The 26,681-nt window shown below is 42.3% G+C and overlaps 1 protein-coding gene across 1 annotated transcript; it reads right to left on the bottom strand.

The window, feature by feature from the left end:
* Positions 1-1,076: 1,076 nt before the first annotated feature.
* On the bottom strand, positions 1,077-24,136 carry PIWIL1 (piwi like RNA-mediated gene silencing 1). Its single transcript, XM_060269472.1, has 21 exons — positions 23,460-24,136; positions 21,847-21,945; positions 20,641-20,761; positions 19,974-20,099; positions 19,464-19,678; positions 18,888-19,009; positions 18,081-18,161; positions 13,327-13,524; positions 11,422-11,533; positions 10,226-10,352; positions 9,738-9,855; positions 9,491-9,605; positions 9,149-9,336; positions 8,735-8,807; positions 7,985-8,185; positions 7,068-7,171; positions 6,799-6,869; positions 5,622-5,775; positions 5,227-5,352; positions 2,796-2,943; positions 1,077-1,465 (listed from the first exon to the last, which is right to left on the bottom strand). Exons 2-21 carry the CDS (start codon positions 21,925-21,927, stop codon positions 1,349-1,351), a joined length of 2,598 nt encoding a protein of 865 aa, XP_060125455.1. The 5' UTR covers positions 21,928-21,945; positions 23,460-24,136; the 3' UTR covers positions 1,077-1,348.
* Positions 24,137-26,681: the final 2,545 nt, after the last annotated feature.

Raw genomic sequence — 26,681 nt, 5'->3', positions numbered from 1 at the left:
GTGCAACTTGACACAAACCTCCTCAGAAATAAACCCCCTGGAACAAGGTGGTCCAACACTGAGCCCACAAGGCCTTTTGGTGGCACCTGGCAGGGCAGGGAACTGGAAGTGGCTCCTGGGGTGCTTTCCCAGATTTGGAAAGGAGGTGCGAGGGCTCTAGGACTGTGTCTTTCTCAAAGCCCGTCAAGTGCTGACCAGGTTTTGAGGTGTCCTTTGGCTTGGTGCCCAGTGTGGGAGACCCAGTTGTGCTGCCCTAAAGGTCAAGGGCCTGCCTGGGGGCCAGGGAAGGTGAATCAGTGGGATAGGGAGAAGCAGCAGAGATATGGGGCCATCTGGGTAGGTAGGTAGTGTGCAAAAACCTGCCTAGTGGGGAAGAACAAACATGCTCCTGGTTTTAGATGGACATAGGCCTCTTTAAATCTCCCCCTTGCCAAAGATCTCACACTTGCCCCACGATTCCTCGGTTCTTCCTCATTGCCGGGCTCTGCATCTACCGATTTGTCAGGGACTCGCCCTGAGTTTGTGCAGTAAATTTAACAAATATTAGTACTATTAATTGTATATTTATATATAATTAAATAACATAACCATAATGCAAACACTTTAACAATATGGCATGCAGGTTCTGTGTCAAAGTATTGGTTGTGGCCCACTTGGTCTGAGGCTGGACCCCCCTGCCCAGCTACAATTTGGTAGGCTATATCTATTCTGGAGGGGGCTCTTTTGCCTACAAATCTCACTCATTTCTGTGAAAAAGAATAGTTATAGCTGCAGTTACATCAAAAGATTTTAATATTTTCCATTATATATGTAAATGGGGAAGAACAGAACTTTTGTTTGCCCAATCTGACTTGCTATTTGGATGTAAATTGGATATGTTAAAACCAGAATGGCTCCAAAACAGGTTGGACGGCTTCCCAACACTACACATACAAGGAAAATCTTGTGCCCACTACATATTTTAATTGACCCCAAATATTTAATGAAGAAACAATTGAGTACTTAAGTCTTCTATTTAAGCTTACTGTGTCCACTCATTCTCTGGGATGAAAAGTACCAATAAATTCAGATTAATGTGCTAACAGTTTATTGAAATGGAAATATATGGTTCTTTAGCAAGAACGATGTTCAAAAAACCAAGTACACTTTATCAAACAAAACATTAACAACTAAAAATTCATCTTGCTGAAGTCACAAGAAATAGCTTGACATAATACTAAGTGAAACAGCATAGCATGATGAAACAAGCGTTTTTTTAAGCTCCACATTCAAGACTTCTCTAAAGGGGAGAAAAATGTCTACGATACAAGTTGTCTTCCCATACTGTTCTTCATCCTCTCCTGTAAGATCACAAGTAATACAGATTCTCTGACAGCGACAAGTTAGGTTCCCTGTGTATGCTCTGACCCACAAGGAAAGCCAGCTTGTGGGCATATTGGCAGGGAGCAGGAACTCTAATAACCCCCTATGGAGAAAACACACACATTACAGGAGGCAGGTACAGCAAGCTGGTGCCCTCCTCTTAGGCACATCACAAACTGAAAGTTGCACTTTCAAAGGACAAATATGATTAAGAGACAGGGACAATTATCATTAAAATGTACATCTCAAATTCAGCTTAGCTGCCTCCTCCATTCCTCCTTGATAGAAATCTACCCAGAAATCTCCTTTCTGCTGCCCTCACCAACAGAAGTTAAAAATCAACAAGAATCTAAATATTCTATTGAGAATGTGGCAGAGGGGTGGTGCCAAGTTTCTCCTGTCTCCTCTCAAAAGAATGACTGGAGAACTGTTTTACTTTCAAACAGCCTTCTTAATGAGAAATGTCATTTGGCCCCAACTGGAGAAATGCAGTTTGATCCCAATGGATTTATGCTCATGGCTACAATGTACTACTGATGCTGGGTAATATGATTTTGTGATGGCCCTTGTGTGAGGTTCTGCAAATAAACAGATTTTAATACATTCTCATTAGTGGCATTCAATCGATCAAAGCCACCCATAACAGGATTTCTGAGCTAGTTTGTGTGTCACAATAAGCTAGTCTTAAACTACATCTTAGCCATCAATGTATCTCTGACGTGCTAAGCAGGTCCCAATGCAGCTTCTCTTGGTTTATTTCTGGCTTACTGTTCAGTCTGAAACAAACCGTGGTCTGGGTTCAGACTAGATTATAAGACCCATTTGAGCGGCACTGGGTGGGAGGAACAGAACGGAATGCAGCCACATGCATGATTCTACCAAGGAAACTGTCTTATTACAAGTGATGCAATTATAGTTTGGTGCAATTATAGTTTGGTGGGCTTCTTCAAACCAGTTTTCTGCTTCAGATACAGACAAACTGTGTATTAATGTGTTAATCAAAAGCAGCATGCATGGTAAGGGAACACTTGAGCAAATTCAGCTAGTTTGCTTGTCAACTTACCAATTTGGATACCCTCTCCCCTCTATTTTTGCCTCTCTCCCCCCCCCTTTTAAAATTTTATTGATTCTTAAGCAGGCAGAAATGCTAGTAAGCCTTACAAAAACAAAGTCTCTCCACCCCGAATGGATGGTTGTGGGCAGAGGAGCCCACAACAAGCTTTTTGTTGGAACTCACATCTGTTCCCAAATGTATTGGAGCAAAGCAAAACAGAACTAAAAGTGGAAAGTTACTCCTCCCCAAGCGTCCAAAGCAAAGATTCTGAACCTGATTTGCAGGAGCCCTGCTTATTAGAGGACCTGGGAGGAGTTAACTCATTTGAGGATATCATCATCTGCTGAGAAAGAAGCATATTTGTTGTACATATACTTACTGGCCAGTTGTAATACATATGGCAGAGCTTGTATGTTAGCCTCTGCATGTAGTCCGGCTTCAGCGCACTATTATCATAGATTACATTGTAGTGGGTTGGTGCAACACTGCCAGTTCTCACAGACTGACTCACAATAAAGAAATCGTACCTTTAATAGAAGAAAATTACAATTCAGAATGGAATTCCAGTCAAGTGCAAGTTAAGGAACACATGCTATGAGGGGGAGAAACTTTGTGCTAGCCATCAGGCAATGGCTTTTCCCACCTGCCTTGCCCCACCCTCCAGCCTTAAGAAGGGAGCTGTTTCTAGAGAAAGGAACTGTGAGGGGAGAGAGACTTGTTTGCCATCAGTGTGTGGTTGGTTTCACCCCACCCCCAGCCTGAGGAACCTTCAAAAAGAAGTAGCTGCCACAGGGATTATGTGTCTTTTAATGAGCTGAATAGAAAGAAAGATTATGGGGCATGGGGGTGAGGAGTGTGTGTGCATGAATTTAACAGTGCTTACGTTTGTTTTTTGGTTGCTATTTCGCTACTGTTGATAATATTGATTTAGAGATTATAAGTGCTGTATTGATTTGTTAATCATATAATATGACTTTGCCTTGTAATGTTCAGATTATTTTTTAGTTGTTTTGTTAATTGTTTTATAGACTGCAATTGTCTAACTGATGACTTGTTATTCTATACGATTCTGTATTTGTAATGTTCTGGTTATTTACTGTTTAAACTTTGCAATTCATCTGAATGAAAAGTAGCACAATGAATCAAATCAAGTCACCTTGAACTGGATTGAATTCATATACGGTATGGCAAGTAACTTGGGAGCACCAAATGACCTCTCTCCCCCCCACCCCACCAACAAAAAAAGAATAATGCACAAACTTTGCTAGGTTTTGCTTAATCTATACCAAACAAAGTGTGGGATGTTCTGCAGCTACAGAACCAATGGCTCAAGTTGAGCATAGCAAGTATCTAGAATTGTTGGGTGCTTTCCCAAGTACACCCTTTGATTTAGTCCATTCAAAATAAATACAAAGTAAATACTCAAAGTAAATACAAGTCAGGAGGAGTAATCCATTGTATTCATTCATACAAGGATACCTTCTTACACTGATGTAACAGTTGTTTACCACGGTATAAACTATTTCACTGTGGATGTACAGAGGATCCCAGATAACTTCCAAAATCTCATCACTCAATACTTAGTTTTCTCATGGGATGAGAAAGAGGCAGCATCTCTCACTCCTGCTTGCTCTCTAGCTTCCTGGAAGGGGGCAGGAGCCCTTGTGCCAACCAAGGTACATTTAGAAGGCAGTGGTGCAGGGAGCAGGTCCTAAGGAGCACTAGGTTGAGGCATGAAAGGAGGAAGGGAAAGTTCAGGTGCAGTGTGCTGAATTAAAGCAATCTTAATTTGTTACAGCAAGACAGGGAGGAGACCAGAAGGAAAAATATACTGTATATGGAGAGCAGATTGTTGTGGCAAGAAGACCTGATATAATGGCAACTGTGCCAAAGGCATCACTTGTGGGTTCAGAAACAGGGTGGGCTCCTGATGGCAAGCCTGAAACAGTTGGGCCCCAGAAGCAAGTTGCTGAGATTTTGGGGGAGATAGGAGGCAATTCTCACACCCACTGTGCTACAGTCCACAGAAGAAAGCAGCTCTTCGGTCTCCCTATCTCTGCAGTGGCTGAATTGAGGAGGGAACTTGACATGCACGGAGCAATGGCGGGATAATGTGCAGCCTTGCCTTTGCTCCTCCACAGCCATGGAAGTGTTCAGCCCTGGTATAACGGGCGAAGAGGCAGTGAATGAAGCAGGCATACCATCAGAGACAGAAAAGCCTCCAGACTGGAGGAAGGACCTTGGCCCAGCTCCCTGAGTTCTCAAAATGGCACTGAATGTCTCACAATTATGGCTGCCTGGGTGCTGGCTATGACTACTGCTAAGAGCTGCCCCTTGCTTAAAATGCAGCTTATGCTTCCCTTGTCTCCTCTATGTTAAAAGAGCTTCTGACTCCAGGCCCAGAAAAAGAGCACAGAAAGGAAAAGAAAGGAAAGAAAGCAGAGTTTAAAAATTTAAAGGGATTTTGTTTTTTTAGGGGAGAAGGAATGCAACAGAAAAAGTACAAGGTAAAGAAGAGCAATAGAGAGGGAAAGGATGATGATCTGAGCTGAGAAAGGAAACAGAATGATCCTCAACAAGAAGGGAAAAGTCTTCTTGTTGAAGTTCTGGGTGTTTCTTGCCTCTGAACTGCAAGGCAGAGAACATGGCCTACTTGGAGACGTCTGGCATCTACAGAAGAATTGGCTATTTCCCAGTCAAGAACCATAGCAAGAATACTGGTTATTAACAAGAATACAGGTTATTGGCAAAAGCAATCCAGACAACAGCTCAATTATTTTCCATATGCACAAAGTTTACTTGCAACTTACCATTCTGGTCTGGTAACTTCCAAATCAATAACTGTGCCAGGAGGTGGATTCTGAAGTCTTCCACCAATCTGAGCAAAGAATCTTGTATTCACACGCTTCTTCACCACTATCACTGTTAGTTTGGGACTTGAGAAGATCACATAAGAAGTTTATATAGTTACTACTTTGAAATAAAACAGTACGTTAAGAAACCTACTCTAATATGGTGTCAATTAAGTACAACAGAAACACTTTTACCAGGTGGTATGCTACACCAATGGGAAGTGGTTCAATAAAGCCATCTCATTTACCCATTTGATATTCAGGTATGCCAGATGGCACCATCAAGCTTACCTTTTATGGAGCCACTGCATGTGATTAACCATGACATGATCGTGTCAGATCACTTAACTTACTTGTAGTCCTGCCCAACAGCTTTCAAGCACTCCAGAAATTGAGGAACTTCATAGTTAACCAAGGTTTTCAGTTGACCATCTCCAACACCATCTCGATACACAATAATGCGAGAAGGCATGTGGTTGTTGTAGGTATACCAAGTCCTTAAAGCAGCTTTAGGAGAAAACATCAGTGCATCAATTTACTAATGTTATTCCCTTTGGCTGTCAACACAGACCCATTAAATTAAAGAATTCTGTTTATAGCCCCTTCCTCCAAATGTCAAGCTTAGTAAAACTGGTTTCTTTCATACACTTGTTTTGAATGGAAGCACTTTATCTTTTTCACAGGAATAAATTAGCTGTCCACTCTGCCAAGACAACTTCCCATTAAATTGAATTTTATAAGCAAGCTTGTAATGAATCAGTCTGTTATATAGCAATTTGCCTGGTTAAAAGAGTACTTTTAATTTATAAAATATTAGTAGAAATGTAAGGATCAAGAAGATCAATTAAAAGAGGTGTGGGAAAGAAGATCAATTATAAAAAGGAGTGCTTTTTAAGTTTCATCTTAACCAATATACATAGCACTCGAATTTGTGTCAATTTAAAAAATATTTGGGCATGACCCAATCGAAGATAAAACGCCAAGTCCCACTGATATCAGTGAAGGCAAAACATATGCCCCTCTCTCCCAGTGAAGGTAATGGAATTCAAAAGTATCCATTTAATAACAGAAGGATAAACTTTATTTACACCAGGCATAGGCAAACTCTGGCCCTCCAGATGTTTGGGACTACAATTCCCATCATCACTGACCACTGGTCCTGTTAGCTAGAGATGATGGGAATTGTAGTCCCAAACATCTGGAGGGCCAGAGTTTGCCTATGCCTGATTAACACCATCCCCACCCCACTACCCGGTTGTATTTGCATTAGGAAAACTGCATGAAAGGATAAACAACTTCCAGCTGCCACTGAGTGCAGAGTGGAGTGCTCTGACCTGCTTTCAAGAGCAGTGGGCTATTGGCTGTGCCACCAAAGGCACCATCAGCAGATTGGGGCATGGGGCTAGACAGGTCTTTACGAAGAGCTTGGAAAACCTGGTCAGACCCACGGTTACCGATTCATCAGTCCCTTAAAAAAGAGAGAGAAATAGGGAATATGACACACAACAGTTCTTCAGTATTTAAGTTTACCTTGCAAGCATACTTTAAGTCCATCTACAAGTTCTTGTCCACGATCTTGAAGGACACAGCGTGAATACCAACTGTTGTGAGAAAAGAAAATGCTTCAGCCAAAATAAATTTCCCTCGTCATTACTGTGACAGCAGCCAAGAAAGTGTGTGCAGCACAAGCCAGGCAGCTGAGAAAGTTTAGGTAATGCTTTGGATTTCTCCGATAAATTGCCTTTTCATAAAAACTAAAAAACAAAGTGCTGCAATTAAACAACAACTTCAGAGTTTACCGTGTCATTCCCTGATTCAGGCTTGCAACAAATCCTGCAATTGACCGCCGGCCAGCTGTGGTATCATGGTAACAGTCAATTCCCACAATCATGAGTTGTTTCAGCTTGAAAAATATTAGAGAAACAGAGTAAGCTACAAACTCAAAAATCAAAGTTTCCAATATATTAACAAAAATATATTTTGCATTAAATAGTTATGGGTCTACCATTATTAATCCAAGAGTCATACTCAGATCTCAAGGGGTCTACCACAGTACTAGCTAGCTGGATATCCTCTTAAATTCCTATTGCTCTGACCCAATCTCAATCTACTGATAGTCACTGTAAACACACCAGCAAATTCTACTGTCTTAGTCCATTAAGGCGAGTATCATATTTGAAGCTTTCTACATAAAACCAAAGCTGCTTATTCAGTCTACAAGAAAGTATTTATGAGCAACTGAAGGGTTTTTAGTATGGATGTGCAGCAGCTTTGAACGAATACTGAGCCAATTTGAGCTGTGTTCTAGGGTATGCATGCTTCAAAGGCAAAACAAGTACATTTGGGCAGGGGGAGGGGGGAGAAGACACTTCTACAGTTCTTCCTTTTTCTCTCTTTCACATGGTGCTAGCACTTAGGAGTACAAGCTTTTAAACTGCAATCCTAAATCAATTCCAGCCTTTGTAACTGTGGGCCGTTTTGGACAACTCCCCAGTTCCCTTTTCTCCTCTGATAGTAGAGAAACAAAGCAAGAAGCTAAGTTAAACAGATCACAAAGTCAACAGGAAGAGTCAAGTGGGATCATGAAGAAATTCGGTTAAAGAATGAAACTTCATAAACCAATCTAAGCACATTTCAGTATTTATGTGCAGGTATTTGACAATGCTAACAAATGGAATGAAGTAAACATAATTTATACTTGAAAAGAACTACTTACTGGTATCTCAACACTCCAGAGCTCCCCACCCATTTTACAGTTCATCTGTAAAGCAATTTTTGTGGCTATGGCCATTACTGTCTGGGGTTTACTCAATGTCCGAGCGAGCACACATTGGCTTGGAGTGGGACAATCGGTACACAAGTATTTCTTGATTGCATCGTACTTGTCTTTACGATTACTGGAGAGGAGGCAAACCACCTTTTAAAAAAATGGAAGAAAAACTTCAATAGATCACAATTATTATTGAAAACTTTTCTATCTTTTGGCTTGCTCAAGCTATGGTGTTCTACATAACGAGGGCCAGTTGGCCAACATGCATGCCCCCCAGCAGCATACTGATGTGTAGGACCACAATGGTGGCCTTCCACAACCGGATGGAATTATCAGTAATGCTCAGCATGCACAACCCAAAATATGGAATGGCAGGTTTCTGCAACACACTCTGTAACCTGCCTATTGATGATGGGTCTGGAAACCTTTATCATCCGGGGCTCCCGCATTGTACCAGATAACAAGAAATCTGTACATCTCAAGTCCTTGGTGCAGCACACAGACCCAAAAACCTCTCTGGATGACAAGTCTGGTGGACTGGTTTTGGGAATTATCCAATGCCAATGCACCTTGTGTTCAAATAAACCAACAAAAGGAAATTCAATTCAAGCTTTTCCCAGCATGATTCAGAGAATCTACCGCCACCACACCATGTTTCAGCATTATACGGTATCTTCTAAATCACTTAATACATACCATCTTTGTATCTGAATCAACTTTTTGCTTCAAAGTTCTCAAATATGCTTCTGTTCTATCCTCTACTTCAATCCTACAAAAAAGGCCACATTTTACTGTTACTTTATTCAGCAGCACCTATTCCAATTTAAGAAACTCAATAGCAACGAATCCCTATTATTTTAATAGTGCATACAGTGCCTAAGAATTCCAGAGACTCCACTGAAACTCTCAATTTTCAAAAGATAAAACAAAGATTAGGTGTTCTAGATGGTATTACAAATTCTCCCGAACATTCCCATGGCTTCAAAGAAGCTTATTGGAAATTCTGACAAATTACTGTGTGTACAAATTTTCTTGATTTAACCATCCTGGTACAATTTCTGAAATAGAGCCCTATAGTTTATAGATATTAAGTGTCTATATGGTACTTACATCATTGCCTTGTTCATTTGTATACCCATTGCTGGTGTGACTTTGAAGAGATTCTGTACTAATGCATTAGCTGCATCATAATTCCTCCGTGTATAGATTAACAGCCAGTTATCCAAAGGCTTTACACTGATTAGAGATACTCCTCTGGTTTCTTTAGACCAGTCTGCAAGTTGCGGATTGTAGTCAAACTGAATTAGAGAAGATTCCAAAGTAACCATCCAGCATGAACGTAAATCCAAGCCTTAAAACATTTTTTTCTTGAGCAGCACATCTTGCTTGATGAGAATAATCTGTCCTGGCTATATTTTAAAATGCATTAAAGGAAGTAAAAGGTTAACTTACCACTTTCCCTCCTTGATGGATCTTTTCTGACTGAACAACTCGTCCCGAAAAGGAAAGCAAGTTGGATTCAAAACTTAAGCCCCAATCATGAAGTTCTTTCTGGACATTATCATCTCTATTTAAAATAAAAGAACACGGCAGTTACATTATTTGTGCTAATCTTTTTTTTTCTGGGAAATAGCAGGCTTATGTTTCTTAGTAATCAACGCCGTGCAACTGTTATCTGAATATGACTTAAGTAACGTACTTGTTAATGTAATCAATGAGCCGTCCAACTTCACGCATTCTCTGGTCCGGGGCAAGTCTTGTATGAACAGACAAGTCTTTCATCACGGTAAAATCACTTCGCATTTTATCAGTTAAGCCTACAAATATGAAAAAGCTTATTTAAGGCAAAATGTCACACAGAAGCCACTCTTTCTTCTTAACTGAATATACAGCTAGGGAATGGCTAACTAAATCCAGTTCTTCCCCCTACGTGCATGCACTCTCTCTCACACACACACACGTACACACACACACACCCCTCATTTATTATCCAACTGCTACAAATGTAACTGTGTAAGATTCCTGTGAAAGAGTGTTAATGCGAAGGACCCCTATCAGCACTACACCCATAGTTTAGCTACCAGAGCTATGCTGAGTGGTGTCAACAGTACAGTAAAAATCTGTTGACCCAAAATATTAACAAATATATTGAACATGACAGAAAGCTTACTTTTAATTTTATTATACCTGTAAGGTAGCAAAGTTCGGGAACAAGTATAGCTGGACCTGCCATGACACCTCCTGGGCCTGCCCTCCTCTTCGGCTGACTCACCAAAAGTGGTTGATTCAGGTCTTTGATTTCTTGGCTATATTGCTATATTAAAAGCACAACATCTAGAATTTAGTTTTGCAAAACCTTTTGACAATGAAGTCAGAAGGAGCTGTGTCACGAGAGATGCAGGTTCCACAATATCATAAATATGGCCAACGGAAGATGCTAGCAGCTGCAACAGAACATAATGCTAGGACCCACTGAGTGGTATGCCACATCAATGGAAAAGAAAATTAATTTCGCATCTTTTAAATAATAAAACAGGCCTATTTTTAAAAAATCTTCCCTCCCCAAACTACCCTTGCATGGTAACCTTTTGCAGGGTGCCCTACATGGCAAAAAATGTGTGGAACTAGATCACCTGGCAAAGGTCCAACACAATGGACTGTGCTTGGTGGTTTTAATACATTGTGATCTGCCCTGAAACTTTGGAATAGAGCAGAATATAAAGTCCAAGTAAACAACCACCACCACCCACCAAATAGCTGTACAATCTAGTGTTGTGAGTTTGGGGGGAACCCCCTAAATGCTAGAAATTAGTAAATGGCATAATTTTGATTATTCGAGTATTGAAGAGATGATTGCAGATCAGGGGGAAAACTCAGACTAAGCTTTTTTTCCAAGTCAGGGCCTCACCTGGGATAGAGGTGTTAACATGATAAAATGTGTTGATAGCCCATCTAATAGGAAACCTGTGTCTGAGCAGACAAGATTGCCAGGGTAACTGGGCGTAAGGTGACAAGAAAAGATAGTTTTGAGCAAGGTGTGTGGGGTAGACTGGAGAACAAACATTGAGATCCATCTTTACCATGCTGTACGTTCTGTACAAAAGGCAGAAAATGAACTTGGGGTCTCTACAAAGGCAAGGCAATCTACTGAATATAGAAGTCCACACTCCCTTTTTCCTCTCAATTATTTCTGGATTCTCACATAAACAGTAGCAAAAGACATGTCTTTGGGGTCGCAAGTATTTGCCTACAGTTCAAGATACACATCTTTAAATAGCTAAGTCCACTGTATTATTTAATAAGTAAAAAGAATCTTTTTGCCAATCTTAACTTTAGAAAAGCTAATGTGAAGGTCCAACACAGTGGAAGCCAATGTATCATACCATTTTGTAGTAGTCCATAAAGGTGATTTCAGTTCCATCTCCCTTCTTAAAGGAAGCTTGGGGATTGGAATCCCAATCAATGTCATCAACTCGGTATGTTTTGTTGTTGTATCTGGCAAAGTATTGGAAAGTTCAGTTAATCTTGCTTCCTTTGTGATTTCAGCATAAAACATTGTACAGAAAACTTAATACTAAATGACTCAGTATCAGATGGGAAACTGCCTTAGTATAACAGGGAAAGAGACGTGGTGATACTTTCAGCCCCCCCCCCAACTCAATTTGAAATAAAACCTCTCAGTTGATTGTTTTATCCAAGTGCTGGAGAAAAGAAAAAGGATCTTCTCAGAACATTTAAAACTCTTATCAGAAATACTTGAGGAACTCTGAAGAAAAACTCCTACAACAAGCAGACAAACTTGATTTGGAGAAAAGCCCTGGAGCAAGTAGGAGGCAACCCACCTTGGAAGCCCTCTTTTACGAATGGAGCATTTATACTAATTCAGTGGGATAGGGGAGATTTATGGCAGAAAGAGCAGTTCAGATCAACATTCCATCCCAGGTATAAGCAAAGTGCCCCAAAAGGGGTAAAATATTATCCCTCACAATCACTAAATTAAGTTGCTTTATTTGAAGTCAGATTTTTTCATGTTATTGTTGTTTAGTCGATTAGTCATGTCCGACTCTTCGTGACCCCATGTACCAGAGCACACCAGGCACTCCTGTCTTCCACTGCCTCCTGCAGTTTGGTCAGACTTATGTTCGTAGCTTCGAGAACATTGTCCAACCATCTCGTCCTCTGTCGTTCCCTTCTCCTTGTGCCCTCAATCTATCCCAACATCAGGGTCTTTTCCAGGAAGTCTTCTCTTCTCATGAGGTGGCTAAAGTATTGGCGCCTCAGCTTCAGGATCTGTCCTTCCAGTGAGCACTCAGGGCTGATTTCCTTCAGAATGGAGAGGTTTGATCTTCTTGCAGTCCATGGGACTCTCAAGAGTCTCCTCCAGCACCATAATTCAAAAGCATCGATTCTTTGGCGATCAGCCTTCTTTATGGTCCAGCTCTCACTTCCATACATCACTACTGGGAAAACCAAAGCTTTAACTATACGGACCTTTGTTGGCAAAGTGATGTCTCTGCATTTTAAGATGCTGTCTAGGTTTGTCATTGCTTTTCTCCCAAGAAGCAGGTGTCTTTTAATTTCGTGACTGCTGTCACCATCTGCAGTGATCATGGAACCCAAGATTTTTTCATACAGAGAGCAATACTGTAGTAACTTTGTGCCTTTTGCTTACAGTGGAATATACTTACATCAGCCCTGCGTCAACATTACCAGAACTCTGCTAAAAAGCCTTCAGGGGCAGAAGACTAAGTCAGGGAAGCAACCAATGCTACACATTGCAATGTATGCACATCCTAAACACTGTTTTGTTCTTGTAAGAGAAAGTTACAGTGGTACCTCGACTTACGAAGACGATCCATTCCGCAGCAGTCTTCGTAAGTCGAGGTTTTTGGATGTTGAAGCGCGCAGTCGCCGCAGAACACACCGGCAGGGCACGCGCGGCAAAAAGACTTCCGGGGTTGTCGACTTCGGAAGTCGAAACCTTCAGAAGTCAGGCGTTCGGATGTTGAGGTATGACTGTATTTAGATTTTGGATTAGTAATACCCTTTTAAGTGCTTTCAACGATGCGCTCTTTAGCAAACTGTTCATTGCTTTCAAATATACTGTACTAAAATAAGTAAGAACAGTGAAAACCCAAGCAAAGCAATCCTATCCATTTATTAACAGCAACCAACTGTTTCTATATATAATCTAGACAACAGACACTGCAAGCATGGCTACAATTCCCTTCTGTGAGATCAGGTGTAAGTAAACCCCTTCCCCACAAGAACGATCAAACAAATCTTACCTTGTTAGAACAATCAAGCCAACCAGTTCTTTAGCACATATTTCCCTGAACCGCTGTTCTCCCACCTGCTCATACATGGAATACATAAAATCCAGAACAGTTTCACTCCTGAGAACTTTGTGGCTCACATCTGTGCACAACATGATACTTGTTTCATATTGCAGAATGGAAGTTGTAAAACCCGGCCAAATCATCAACCTGCCATACAGACAGAGGACAGAATGTCACATCACAAATTGCCATTCAGTGGCCTCGTTTGCAAGAGATGCTCAGCCATTAGTTTGATTAAACCAGGCATCCCCAAACTTGGCCCTCCAGCTTTTTTGGGACTACAACTCCCACCATCCCTTGCTAACAGGACCAGTGGTCAGGGATGATGAGAACTGTAGTCCCCAAACAGCTGGAGGGCCGAGTTTGGGGATGCCTGGATTAAACCATGGGTAGGCAAACTAAGGCCCAGGGGCCGGATCCGGCTCAATCGCCTTCTAAATCCAGCTCACGGACGGCCCAGAAATCAGTGTGTTTTTACTTGAGTAGAATGTGTACTTTTATTTAATATGCATCTCTGAGTTATTTGTGGGGCATAGGAATTCATTCGTTTATTTTTTTTCAAAATTGAGTCTGGCGCCCCACAAGGTCTGAGGGACAGTGGACCAGGCCTGCTGCTGAAAGGTTTGCTGACCCCTGGAATAAACCCTGCCCAGTAAGTCAAGTATGGTTTGTTTACAGTTAACAGAACACAATCTGTTTGTGTAATCTGGTTTAACTATGGCATGGATTACATAGGAACCAGGCCAACACTTTGAGAATACAACTGGACATTTTTATGAGAAGCTATTCATTTATAGTTACAATCATGCTTTGTAGAATCTGTGACTCAACAAAAAGAAACACCATTTCAAACACAATTCCAAAGGTCATGAAGTCAAAGATGCTTTCCTTATTTCTGAAATTCTAAATCTTTGAAATTTAGAAAATATCTGAAGGCAGGCCTGTTTAGGGAAGTTTTTAATGTGTGACATTTTAATGTATTTTAATATTTGTTGGAAGCCGCCCAGATGGCTGGGGAAACCCAGCCGGATGGGCGGGGTACAAATAAATTATCACCATCATCATCATCATTATATCTGAAAATGTATAATCCTCCTTCAAAATAAATTACAAGGCAGGTTGCAACATACAAAACACAATAAAACCTGCCTATGACAGAATTAAAAACATAAATAAAACACCAGTAGATGCTGGTTAGTTTAAATAAAAATTCAAAGTGCCGTGCAGTTTTCAAAAGGTACATGAAAGAAGGCAGAGACAACTCCTACTCAACTTCTACTGGCAGAGAGTTCCACAGGGCAGAATCTCCCCCACCGAAGGTACACTAAAAGCCAATCAAACCTCAGGGGCATAAGGAGCCACTCAAGTGCCGGAGATGACATATTAAGGGATCAGGTGTTCCTTAAGGAACTTTGGGCCTAAGCTGTTTAGGGCTTCATGAACTAACACAAGCCCTTGAACCAGCCTAAAAGCAAATTGACAACCAGTGTAGCTCTCTCAGCCGTGGACTGAGATGTTGCCAGTAATCTGCTCCTGTAACCAGTTTGCTTGCTGCTTTCTTATGCTCTAGCTGCAGATCAAATACAAGAGCAGCCCCACATAAAGCAAATTACAATAATATAGCCTTGAAGTTACCCTGCATGGACCACCATGGTCAGGCTGTTGAGATCCAGGAATGGCTGCAGCTGGAATACCAGATGCAGCTGGTAAAAAAGCACTCTAGACCACAAATTCTAGTGGAAGAGATGGAAATGTAGTAAGAAGTACCCTCAGACTGACTGCATACCTGCTCCTTTAAAGGGAGCACACCATCCAGAAGAGGCAATTGACCCAACTCCTGGACACAGTAACCAGCTACCCAGAAAGAAGAAGTTTGGATTTGATATCCCGCTTTATCACTACCCGAAGAGTCTCAAAGCGGCTAACCATCTCCTTACCCTTCCTTCCCCACAACAAACACTATGTGAGGTGAGTGGGGCTGAGAGACTTCAAAGTAGTGTGACTAGCCCAAGGTCACCCAGCAGCTGCATGTGGAGGAGCGGAGACGCGAACCCGGTTCCCCAGATTACCACTCTTAACCACTACACCACACCTTTCCAGGACCCAAGCTGTTTAATTGACCCTCAACCAGTCCACCATGGCCTAGATCCAGGCATCAGTCTAGGGCAGGCATCCCCAAGCTTCGGCCCTCCAGATGTTTTGGACTACAATTCCCATCTTCCCCGACCACTGGTCTTGTTAGCTAGGGATCATGGGAGTTGTAGGCCAAAACATCTGGAGGGCCAAAGTTTGGGGGTGCCTGGTCTAGGGCTTGCAAACCTTCTCCTGACACAGATGTAATGAGAAATAGTCTGGTATCTACAGCATACTAATGATAACTTGCTCCAAAACTCCTAATGACCCCTGACAGCCTCATAAGGGACGCGGGTGGCACTGTGGTCTAAACCACAGAGCCTAGTGCTTGCCGATCAGGAGGTCGGTGGTTCAAATCCCCACAACGGAGTGAGGTACCATTGTACGGTCCCAGCTCCTGCCCACCTAGCAGTTCGAAAGCACATCAAAGTGCAAGTAGATAAATAGGTACTGCTCCAGCAGGAAGCTAAACAGCATTTCCGTGCACCGCTCTGGTTCGCCAGAAGCGGCTTAGTCATGCTGGCCACATGACCTGCAAGCTGTCTGCGGACAAATGGCGGCTCCCTCGGCCTATAGAGCAAGATGAGCGCTGCAACCCCAGAGTCGTCCGCGACTGGACCTAACGGTCAGGGGTACCTTTACTTTTAACAGCCTCCTATTGATGTTGAATAGGGACAAAATAGTGCTCTGCTGCATCCTACTGCATAAACACCAGGGCCCCTTGAAGAGGACTCTCCCAGTGCAACACTTCATTCTCAACCCTGCAATTAGGAACAGAGCCACCATAGCAGTGCCACTGGTGCCCATCCCACATATTTTATTTATTTATTGAATTTATATACTGCCCCATACAGAGGTCTCAGGGCAGTTCACAGAATAAAATCAAAATACACAATCAAAACGACAACTCAATAACCCTCCCAACCCCCATTTTGAACATAGTCTGTTCAAAAATGATACCATGGGCAGCGGTACAAAAGGCCATTGCCCTTTTCTCTTAAATGTCATCCATTAGGGTAACCAAGGTGGATTCAGTCCCAAACTCATGTCTGAACACAAACTGGCAATGGTCCAGATACAGTTAATCCCATCCAGGAAGGTCTGCATTCTTCCACCCGAAAAAAGAGAAATGCCCCAATAATCACCATATCCTAAAGGTACACGTGCCTGCTTCCAACAGAGACATGTCCAAACATTTCCGCAATTAATTTTCTAAATAGGCTGAAATAGAAAATCCTGCAACCCACATACACACATCTTTGCAGTCAGCACTGTCTTCTAACTGCTAATAGGAAAAAGACTGAAAGAATACATTCATTTGGAAATGAATTTCTAAAAAGTAAACATGCAGTCCACCATGTGCAATGGTGACCATTTACCTTTGTTGCAAGTAGACAATAAAAGACAAGTGCACACCTATCTCTAGCCATAGATCCTTGCAAAAGTAACTTCCACCCTTACCAATTATCTCATGCACAACAGTGAAGAGTTCTATCTCAGTGGCTCTTGAGTCACACAGTACATGTGCAGATGTTGGACATTAAAGTTCAGAGCTGGAACTGTGTGGAAGCCTCACTGCTTTGAAGCAGGCAGACAGGGAGAAGCTCCTCTCACTGTAGACCAAGAAGCACAGGAAATGGGAGGAGTAATAACCTACTCCACTTTCAGCAATGGGAGTTATTCAGAAGAGGCTGGTGAAAACGTTGTATTATCTACAGCAGTGTCCCCCAGCCTATGGGATGCAACCTGCAAGTGGGTCACAGAGTCTGTGCAAGTGGGTCACTGGCTTCTTCAGTTAATCCAAAATAATCATTTCCTTTAACTGGTATGATGAATATCTTGGAACTTCATTTCATTTGCATATTATAATGCTGCATTTATACTGGTAATCTAATATCAGAAAGACTTAAATCTTAAATTTTAACACTTGGGAAATGCTCTCTGACAGCACATCCAATGATGGTTCACAAGATGCTCAGAACTGTTGAGCAGGAGTGCCAACTAGCCCCACCGCCTAAGGCCATGGGTGCCATGCAGCATGAATGGCCCTGGCACCGAAATTTGTGGGTGTCTTGCCCCTTCATGGGGAATTTTGTGAGTACTTGGGCCTCAGGAAGTTGGCACCTATAGTTTTGAGTGGCTATTATACCTTGCTTCTAATGTGCAGGCACCAAAGGCATCCCATCTCTCTTACAACAAAAAGTTGTACGAAATAAGCGTGAAACCAACAGCTGCCGAAGAACTATGGTCCACAATACATGTGACAATAAATCAATGGGTCACCCAAGTCAATTTGCCAAGGCAATTTAGATTTGTTGGTCACCATACCAAAATGGTTGGGAACCACTGATCTATATAGCACATGGCCTTATCTACAGAACGTAACAAAGCAAAAACAGCTGTTGGTCCATGCTACATATTACTGTGCAAAGTACACTATATAAAATTTAAGTACAGGATACCAAAAAGTTACGACATTATCCAAAATAGGTATGTTCAGTAGAGTAAAAAATGGCTGACCCGAAAATCTGTTACAAGGGCACCAAAACATTTAAGCCCTATTTAATTACCTGTGCTTGGGAATACTGATTGGGTCACTTGGATTGTAATAATTTCGTCCAATTTGCTGCAAGTTCATTATTTTCAGTAGTCTGGGAAAAAATATTTGGGAGTGGTTAGATAATAAACAGTGCTACCAATCCACAGCATAACACATAAGAAATAGGTTCTGCCATGGTTTGAACATTTATAGAAAAGAACACCTCAGTTCTGTTTAAGAGCTTCTTATGTGGCAAGTCAGATTTATACAGATTTTACACAGGCAACAACACTTAGCATCATCCCCCCACCCCCTACCCCTTTCCTTCCAACCACACACGGGTATGGAGAACCTGAAAGGTGGCAACTGCAATAAGTTTTGTTGAGGAGCATGTCACTAATACCAAAAATCCACAAAACATGTGGTTGTCAAGTGCACTACTGCCATAAAATGGACAGACAGCCAAAGCAGCCCACTCCCTTCTCATCCTGAAGCACAATGAAGAGCAACTATCCAGGATGTTGCTCTGAAGAGGCTAGCATTAACTGTGCAGGAGTCCTTTCAACACACTGTAAAGTAACACACTATATATATAAAGCAAGCAGGATAAAAACCAGGTGATTTTGTATGGCCCTGCCTACAGACACAAATAGGAAAAACTTGCTCCACTCCATGGATGAAGAGTATTTCAAGAGCACTAAAGCTAGCTGACTTACAGTGCATTAAAAAATCTGGCTCACCACAAACAGAAAACCAATATAAGCTATCAAAATAAACATACTGCTGTCCTATCACTAGTATTACTTTCTTTCACAGGAAATCAACACTGAAAGCCAACCTTCTAAAAATAATGTTGTAAAACTGCAGGCATGTAGGTGAAGTAGATGGCAGCTCATTGGTTAAAGTGATTGTAATCTTCACAGTCTCTCCTTGTCGGGTCTGACTAAACACTTCAGAAACCTGAGAATATTAAGTGACAAGTTAAGTATCTTAAGATTTTACTTGTTTTGACGTTTAGAAACATGAAGGGAACAGACCCAATCCCTTAAGAGTGGTTGTTGCCAATGTGGTTGGTGCCTGTGCCCACAGAGTCCCTTCCTGGTACCCACAGGGTACCTTCCCCACTCGCCTCCCAGCAAAATTAGGCTTCAAAGAAGCAATCTATTAGTGTTTGCCTGGTTCTAGTGGGCATGTGCTCACAGGTTTCTCTAGTTTGCAAATGTGTCCACAGCATAAACCAATGAAGCACCCAGAGAAACAGAATACACATCTCAAGCCATTTGAGCTTGTTGCTATGACCACCCTGAACTTCAGAGCCCAGGTGAAAAGCACACATAGCGCAGAAGATGGAGTGCAACTATTGTGTCAGACGTATAGGCACAATTAGATTTGAAGAACTTAAGAGCCACCATACCTTGTTTTCCAGTTTCTTTGGCAAGAACAAAATTGTCCCATCAAAAGCATGTGTTCGCCCAATTAGGTCCTCGTGCTGAAACAGCAAAGCTGAACGAAGACGCCGGGCTTCCATTTGTGGATTGTAGTCAATGTGGTATTGGAACAAGGCCCATTGTGGACGAGAAGTCAGACGAAAATGGTTCGTGCTTAATTTTATCAGAGTACCTGAAGCACCTGAAGAAAGGCATCCAGCTGCTATCAGCCATCTCTTGCCAGCAGAGAAGATAGTAGTCATAGAACAGAACTCCAAGAGCCCCACCGGAATTTAATACAGGCATGGTGAGCCTTGGACTTCCTTTCCTCCCCACCCACATTGGCCTTCATTTAGCTTTCTTTGCCACCTTGGAAATTTAAATGGTGGTTTGGGAGTTCAATAGAGCAGCTGTTGAATTAGAAAGGTATACAGCATCCTCATTTATTATTGCGTAGTACTTATTATTTACACATTTGTATGTTTTAGAATCATTACCTGTTTTAGAGTCTCTAACATGTTCCATTGATTGACGAGTATTTACGCCAAGGTCATGGTAGTCTCTGCGACGTCCACCTCTTTCTCCCAATGACATTTCTTGAAAACCAGCTGAAATCTGAAGTTCTGCAATTTTGGGAGGAACCATCATGACTTGCACTTGTTACCTCCCCCCCCCCCCCGCCCCGAGTAACAGCAAGAAATTTCAGAAAGCTAAATATTAACACTGCATCTTTTGGCAACCCAGAGCTGATGAAACCTCAAGGTTAGAGATATCCCACAGTACCAAGACTACTTCCAATGCTACCTGAAGCAAAGGTAGAAGTCTAGTGCTTGGGGTAGTATGTTAAAGGGGAAATACACCAGACAATGTTGACACCTCAGCATAGATATACAAGCACTGCACACAAATGATTATGGGGTTAGGACTGCAAGATTATAATTTTAACTCTTGTATTATATAAATAGTGTAAATAACTTATTTTATTTCCGCATTTCATAAACTCTCAGCAGTAAATCTTCCTTCTCACAGCAAATCCAAACAGGCAGTATCACAGAAGAAAACAGAAAAAAAGCCAAATGCTAATTCACTGAAACTTCTTGAAAGCAAATGCAAACCCAAACAGTAACATAATATGGAAGTCCTCTTCTGCTGTAGCATACTTACCTTGCGATCTTGGTGCAACAGGTCCTCTTCTTTGCCGCCCACGCCCAATTAGTTCTCCTTCTGCTGGTGGCTCAGGTTCAGGTTGCTGAGCTCCAGTTTGCACAAAGGTAGGTGCCTGAACCTAGATAATTCAGTAACAATTAGAAAAGAATGCTGGCCACTTACCATGAATATCCAAGGTGAAAGAGGCATTCAGATATGACTCGACTCCTAAAACTGCCCGTAACAGGCAGATTTGTGGGTTATAAAATGTTAGGTTGTTGTTCTAGGTGAAAAATGAAAGACTCTGCTGAAAGTTCCAGACAGCTCCCAATCTTTAGAGACAGTGAGGAGACTTGAGTACCAACAGCTGCCAGTGATACTATGGCTTCTGAACTGGCAATAAGGCTCCTTCCTACTCTCGTGCAGAGGGACTCATGGAGACCCACCCGCTCCAAAATATGGCCAGCAATCTGGACACAAGGAATGAACCTCCTAGAAAACCCATTGTGAAGGACCCTGCAGTGGCCATCAAGCCAGCAGAAACAATGCTATTAGACCCACTCCCTGCCAATCCATCCAGTCTACCTCTGCTTCTTTTGCTGTCCCCGAGGGCTGAACTTTGGGCCACTGGCAACTATGCCAAGCAACAAAAGGGAAGGAAGGTATGAGGATGACATAAAAAGATCCTTTACAAAAAAAGGGGAAAGCCAGAGAAGGAACTGTAACTCTGAAAATCTGAGGAAAAATTACTTGAAATTTTATCATTTCTTATTAAGCTTATGTCACCTGAGTTATTGAACACCTTATCAAAGACTACAAATAGAAAAGAAAAACACCTATGTTGTCTCTTGGGCACAAAGTCAAAGCTGTGCAAGGTTTTACTGGAATAGTTTCAGTGGGCTATTTTTTTATTAACCATCCAATTATTTTTTAAAGAAGTTTTAAAGAAAACTCAAGCAATGGAATATAAAACTATGCATGAATCAACACTCCCTATATCTAAATACAGTGTACCTCGAGTTGCAGACCTGACTCGTTCCAGGGTGCCGTTCACACCCCGAAAAGTTCACAACCCGAGCGGACCCGAATGCTTCTGTGCATGCGGCGAAACCCAGAAGTAAACACTTCTGGGTCCGCCGCATTCGTATCGTGAAAAAACGCAACCCGCAGTGGACGCAACATGAGGTTTGACTGTATCCAACCCTTAAGCTTTTAAACACTCACCATAGGTACTCCTACTGTAGGTGTAGCAGACTCCTGGCCACGGGCCCTTCCCCTTGCTCTGGCTCTGGCTCTACCAGACATGGTTGCTCAAGTAATAAGCTGTAATAAATGAAACGCACACATATTTTGATTCCCTCATATTCCAATAAGGTAAAAAATTATCTACCAGCATTCAAGCTAAAGCCACACACTGGCTCATTCTAATTTCTGGACAACAAATGTAAAAGTCTGTGAGCACTATTAGAAGATGCTCAAAGAATCCTTTAAAAATAAAGGGCAAACTCCAGATTAATAGTCTCATACCTTTTCTCCAACACTGAAACCAACACAAAACAAAGGCTGACAGTTTCAGTGGAGGAAATGCAGAAAGGGCTGCTTAGTCACTTCCCCGCATTAGCTTTTTTCCTCATTCAAAAAATAGACCCCCCCCCTTGTTTTTTGTCATATAGGAAAAAAATTGTGTTAACTTGGCCCCTGAATAGTTTGCTTAGCTTACACATCTGAGGAATGGGATAAGTTTTGAGTAAAACAGGAAGGGAAGCACACAAAGGGAAATGGCTTTTTTAAACAATGGCAGAATTATGAGTAAAGGTTGCTTTTTTTAAAAAAAGAAACGTGATTTAACAAAGCAAAATTGCAGCGATGGGTACAACTCAGAAGCTAATAAAGCTGGGCAATATCTGGTTTTCAACATCATGATAAATCACCAGCTTAACATCATGATATACTGATATGTCACACTGTCTGAAATAAGGATGGAGCTATGTAGAAGCATTGGATGGCTTAACGGTTTTTCCCACATTGTGATTTTTGCATAGCGCGCACACACACACTATGATTCACAATATATTGCCATGTCAAATTATGAAACCAGTATCACTACAGGGACTTCAAACTGGTTTTGGACAATATATCACCCAGCCCTAGAAGCCAACACCAAAAAGCTTACACAACTCCTGTGTAAGCTCCCATTCCCCCCACTCATTTTACTCAAACCTCTGCCACTGCTGAAAATTGCCACTTGCCGACCTATCAATTCTGTGCTTTACTCAAACTTCTGCTGCTGTTTAAAATTGTCATTTCCCTCCACAATGAAACCAAGCAGGCTGCCAGAGGGACATAATTTTACATCCCTTCTCTGTCGAGCCCTCAGTAGGCTAGCAATTTCTTATCTAAACTAGTAACTTTTGGAAGCTGATTTAGCAGGCTGTGAGGCTTCAAAGTAAAATTCTCCGGAATTTATAGCAACCACTAGATATAGATATGCTTAGCTCTAAGACATGTGTCCCATGGAGCATATAAAATTCTATTTTAAGGCTCCCATTATTTAGAATTAAGCCATATTTAACTCAAAGAAACTCACTTTCACGTAGAAATGAGTGCACTTACCTCTGACGAAAAAGGCTTGGGGTTATCACTGCTTTGGTATGAAGATTGTAACCTTCATTTTACACAAGTTAGATTAAATGGAAACAGCACATGGGGAATCCTACCACCCCCAAAAAGTCCACAAGGGAGATCTTACCCCAACAGCTCACTCTGTGCCACACAAAGGAGGTGCTTCCCACAGCTGCCAGCAGTTCACCATAACACCTCCACTCCCTAAAACCTACCTCACAGGATTGTTGCAAGGATAAAATGGAGAAAAGCAGCACGTACACCACCTTGAGCTCCTTTTGAGGAAAGGGAGAATATAAATTAAACTTTTAGATAAAACTAACATTAAAAAGTTTACTCCAGACCTGTTGCGATCTTTTTCTGGATTTCTGACTTATTTCTTCCTCCTTTCCTACCTTTCTCCTCACTCCACGTTCTCCACCCACTCACCCCCTTCTCCTTTCTGTATTCTTATTTTTACATACATTTCCCAACCCCTCTTCAACTGCTGTGCTATTCATTCACCAGTTTGAATTCAATATCGGACACAGATAGGGCTTGTTTAGGGCTTCAGGTCATAGTTCAGCTTTTTTAAGGGAGGAGGAAAATTTGGGGTGAGCTTTTTTAGGGGTGCCAGTGACCTACCAGTGATCTACCACAGACATCCAGTGATCTACTGGTAGATCACAATCTACCTGTTGGACGTGCCTGCTGTAAATCAAGCAGAGAGAAAGCTGCTTGCAAGTCTCCTGTACAGGCGTACCGTATCTTCCTCTTGCTGCAGAGTTCCAGCATCACAGCGTCACCCAGAGGCACCCACAAATGGAGTTATCCCTCTCTCTATTCTTCCTTTCTTCCCTCCCTCTTCCATCCTTAATAAAATACTGGTGGGGGGGCAGATAAGCCCCACATACAAAGCCCTTGCCTCGCCCTCGCCCGCCCTGTCACCCCCTCTCGCCTGCCCGACCCTCCCGTCCTCTCCAGCCAAGCAGGGTAGCCGCCAACGCTGCCAGCCCCAGAAACACAAGGTGGCCGCTGCCGCGGCCACCACAATGTCATCAGGCCAGCTGGCCCTGTAGCCCCGCCCACGTTGCCACTTCGGGGCCCCGCCCCTGAACGACCATGGCTTGCCCCCCCTAGTTTTGATCCTGGCTACGCCCCTGTATTATATTCTTGTTATTTAATATCATAAAGGTCTGTTTTTAGGGATAAAGCAAAAGCAACGGGACACACAGCATCTTCAATATCACAAACACACACGCATGGGGTATACCAAACTAAAGTCAACTTAAGACTAAACCCACCAAAATTAATGGGTTAAAGTTAGTTAAATCCAGAGTAGACACAGTGAAATCAATAAACATGACTAACACTGGATGTACTTCTGTGATTGCAGTTTACCCAAGAATAAGTCCCATCAACCTTCTTTTGAGTACACATGTAAATGACCCAAACGCACAAAATACACACTGCTGCATATTACTGTGTAATGTCTTCATTTTAAAAAAAACCCTACAGTATTATGGAATATGTTTGCTTGCATTTGTAACATAAACTCAAGAGTAGATGCATGGGCATATTCAAATTTTAATCATACTCAACAGTAGACCTACAGAAACCGATAATCATGACTAATTGTAATAGTATGCCAAACTAAGATCAATGAGAAGCTAGGAATAACTAATTTAGCTCTAATAATCTAACATATATTATTACATCTGGATCTAACTGAGCTTTCTTTGTTTTTTGTATTTTTAAATTATTTATACCCTAGTTTTATATATTACAGTTTTGCAAGGCAGTTTGCAAGGGAACCTTAACACACACACACACACACACACAGAGAGAGAGAGAGAGAGAGAGAGAGAGAGAGAGAGAGAGAGAGAGAGAGGTTTTTAAAAACAATGCAGGAACTAAAAAAGGGCGGGGAGGGGGGCAGCCCCGCAAGCAAAGACCTTGTTTCATTAAGCTAATGAAACATTAACGAAGCAGAGACACTCTGTACATACACAGAGGCACTGCAAGCCTAAGACACCATTCCACAACCTGTCATGACAATTAAAGGGTTACAAACAAAAATATCTAAATTAATTTTTAAAATCCCAAATAATGTGAGAGCTAAGAAAGTTGCCAACCCACTCCCCACTCTCACACACAAAACCCAAAGCCAATACCTTCTTTGTACATGCACAGAGGCACCGCAGGCCTGAGGACACGCCCTTCCACCATCTGTCTTGACAACTTAAGGGTTTGATGATAACAGCAACAACTATTTTAAAATCCGGAATGTAATTATTATTATTTTAAAATTATTTTAAAACATCCCAAAGAGTGCGGGAGCTATGAAGAAAGCTGTCAACTCCCCCCCAACCACTCCGCCCCCCCCTCACATAAAACACAACAAAAACTCGAAGCAAACACTAGATTTGCGAAGGCACGCTGCACATGTGCAGAGGCACTGCTGACCTGAGTACTTGCCTTGATAATCTGAGGAAGGGCGAATCTCCCTTTAACCCCAGCCCCCTCTTCCCAACGCCCACGGCCCCTTTTGTCCTGCCCACCAGCGAACGATCCCACGGAGACGTTACACCGGGATCCTCCAATCGGTCCCAAGAGGCGTTGGTGTGACGGTTAACGGCCTTTTATAGACCCCGGGAGGAGCACGTGCAGGCTGACCCCGCCCACAACGCCTATTGTAAAAAGACACGCACGCAAAAAACCGGGGCTACGCCCTAACGGCTCTTTCCACCTTTCGAAGCGGGATTGGGATGGACGTCATAAAGATAAGAAAATCACTCCGCGCCACGTTACGAACCTCGCCTTTTGAATCCCCGGCGCCGTTGGCCCATTTTCTCACACGGAGCCAACTCCCAGCCTTTTTTCTTTCTTTTTTTTATCGTATTCCTCGTCGTAAAAAATAATAACGACGTTATGTTTAGGGATATTTTTCTCACGCGCGCGTTCTCTGCGGATGAACTCCGTCGACCCTCCCTCGGAACGCTTCGAAAGCGAGGAAGAAGCGCGCCGAGCTCTGATTGGTCCTCGTGACCTCCCCGTCCCTCCCGCGCCTTCTAACAGGCATGTGATGCCGAACGTTTCCGAAGCCGGTCGCTTGCGGCCGGCGGCGGCACATTGGGAAGCGTACAGTACTGTATTTACCCCGCTCTGAGAAATAAACGAAAGTTACCGAGGAGTCCCGAAAGTTACCGAAGCGACCCGGAATTTTCGGACGCGCTGGAGAGACAGCCTCAGGTTGGCGCGTGGTTTTAAAACGCTCTGGATTTAGAAGCGGTAGCAGCACTCAATATTTTTAATTGGGCAGTTTTCCTATTTGTTAATAAAACAAAATGTTCTATTTTTCAGCGACCTCAAATAACTAATCAATCACTGTCAGGACTGCAATTTAAAATGACACAGCACAAAAGGAAAGTGGGGTGGGGAGGGAAAAGGAAAGATTT

This window comes from Zootoca vivipara, chromosome 17 (assembly GCF_963506605.1).
Source record: "Zootoca vivipara chromosome 17, rZooViv1.1, whole genome shotgun sequence".
NCBI lineage: Eukaryota > Metazoa > Chordata > Lepidosauria > Squamata > Lacertidae > Zootoca > Zootoca vivipara.
The sequence above is the reverse complement of the archived record's forward strand: the minus strand, read 5'-3'. Positions and strand labels throughout refer to the sequence as shown.

Bases quoted from the DNA above. Each gene is read 5' to 3' on its own strand.
- PIWIL1 (XM_060269472.1), bottom strand. From the start codon at position 21,927: ATGTCTGGTAGAGCCAGAGCCAGAGCAAGGGGAAGGGCCCGTGGCCAG. The intron at 10,353-11,421 runs GTATGATACATT...CTTTTAATATAG, and splicing joins TTATGGACTACTACAAAATG to CAATATAGCCAAGAAATCAA. The intron at 8,808-9,148 runs GTAAGTACCATA...CCTTTTTTGTAG, and splicing joins CAAATGAACAAGGCAATGAT to GATTGAAGTAGAGGATAGAA.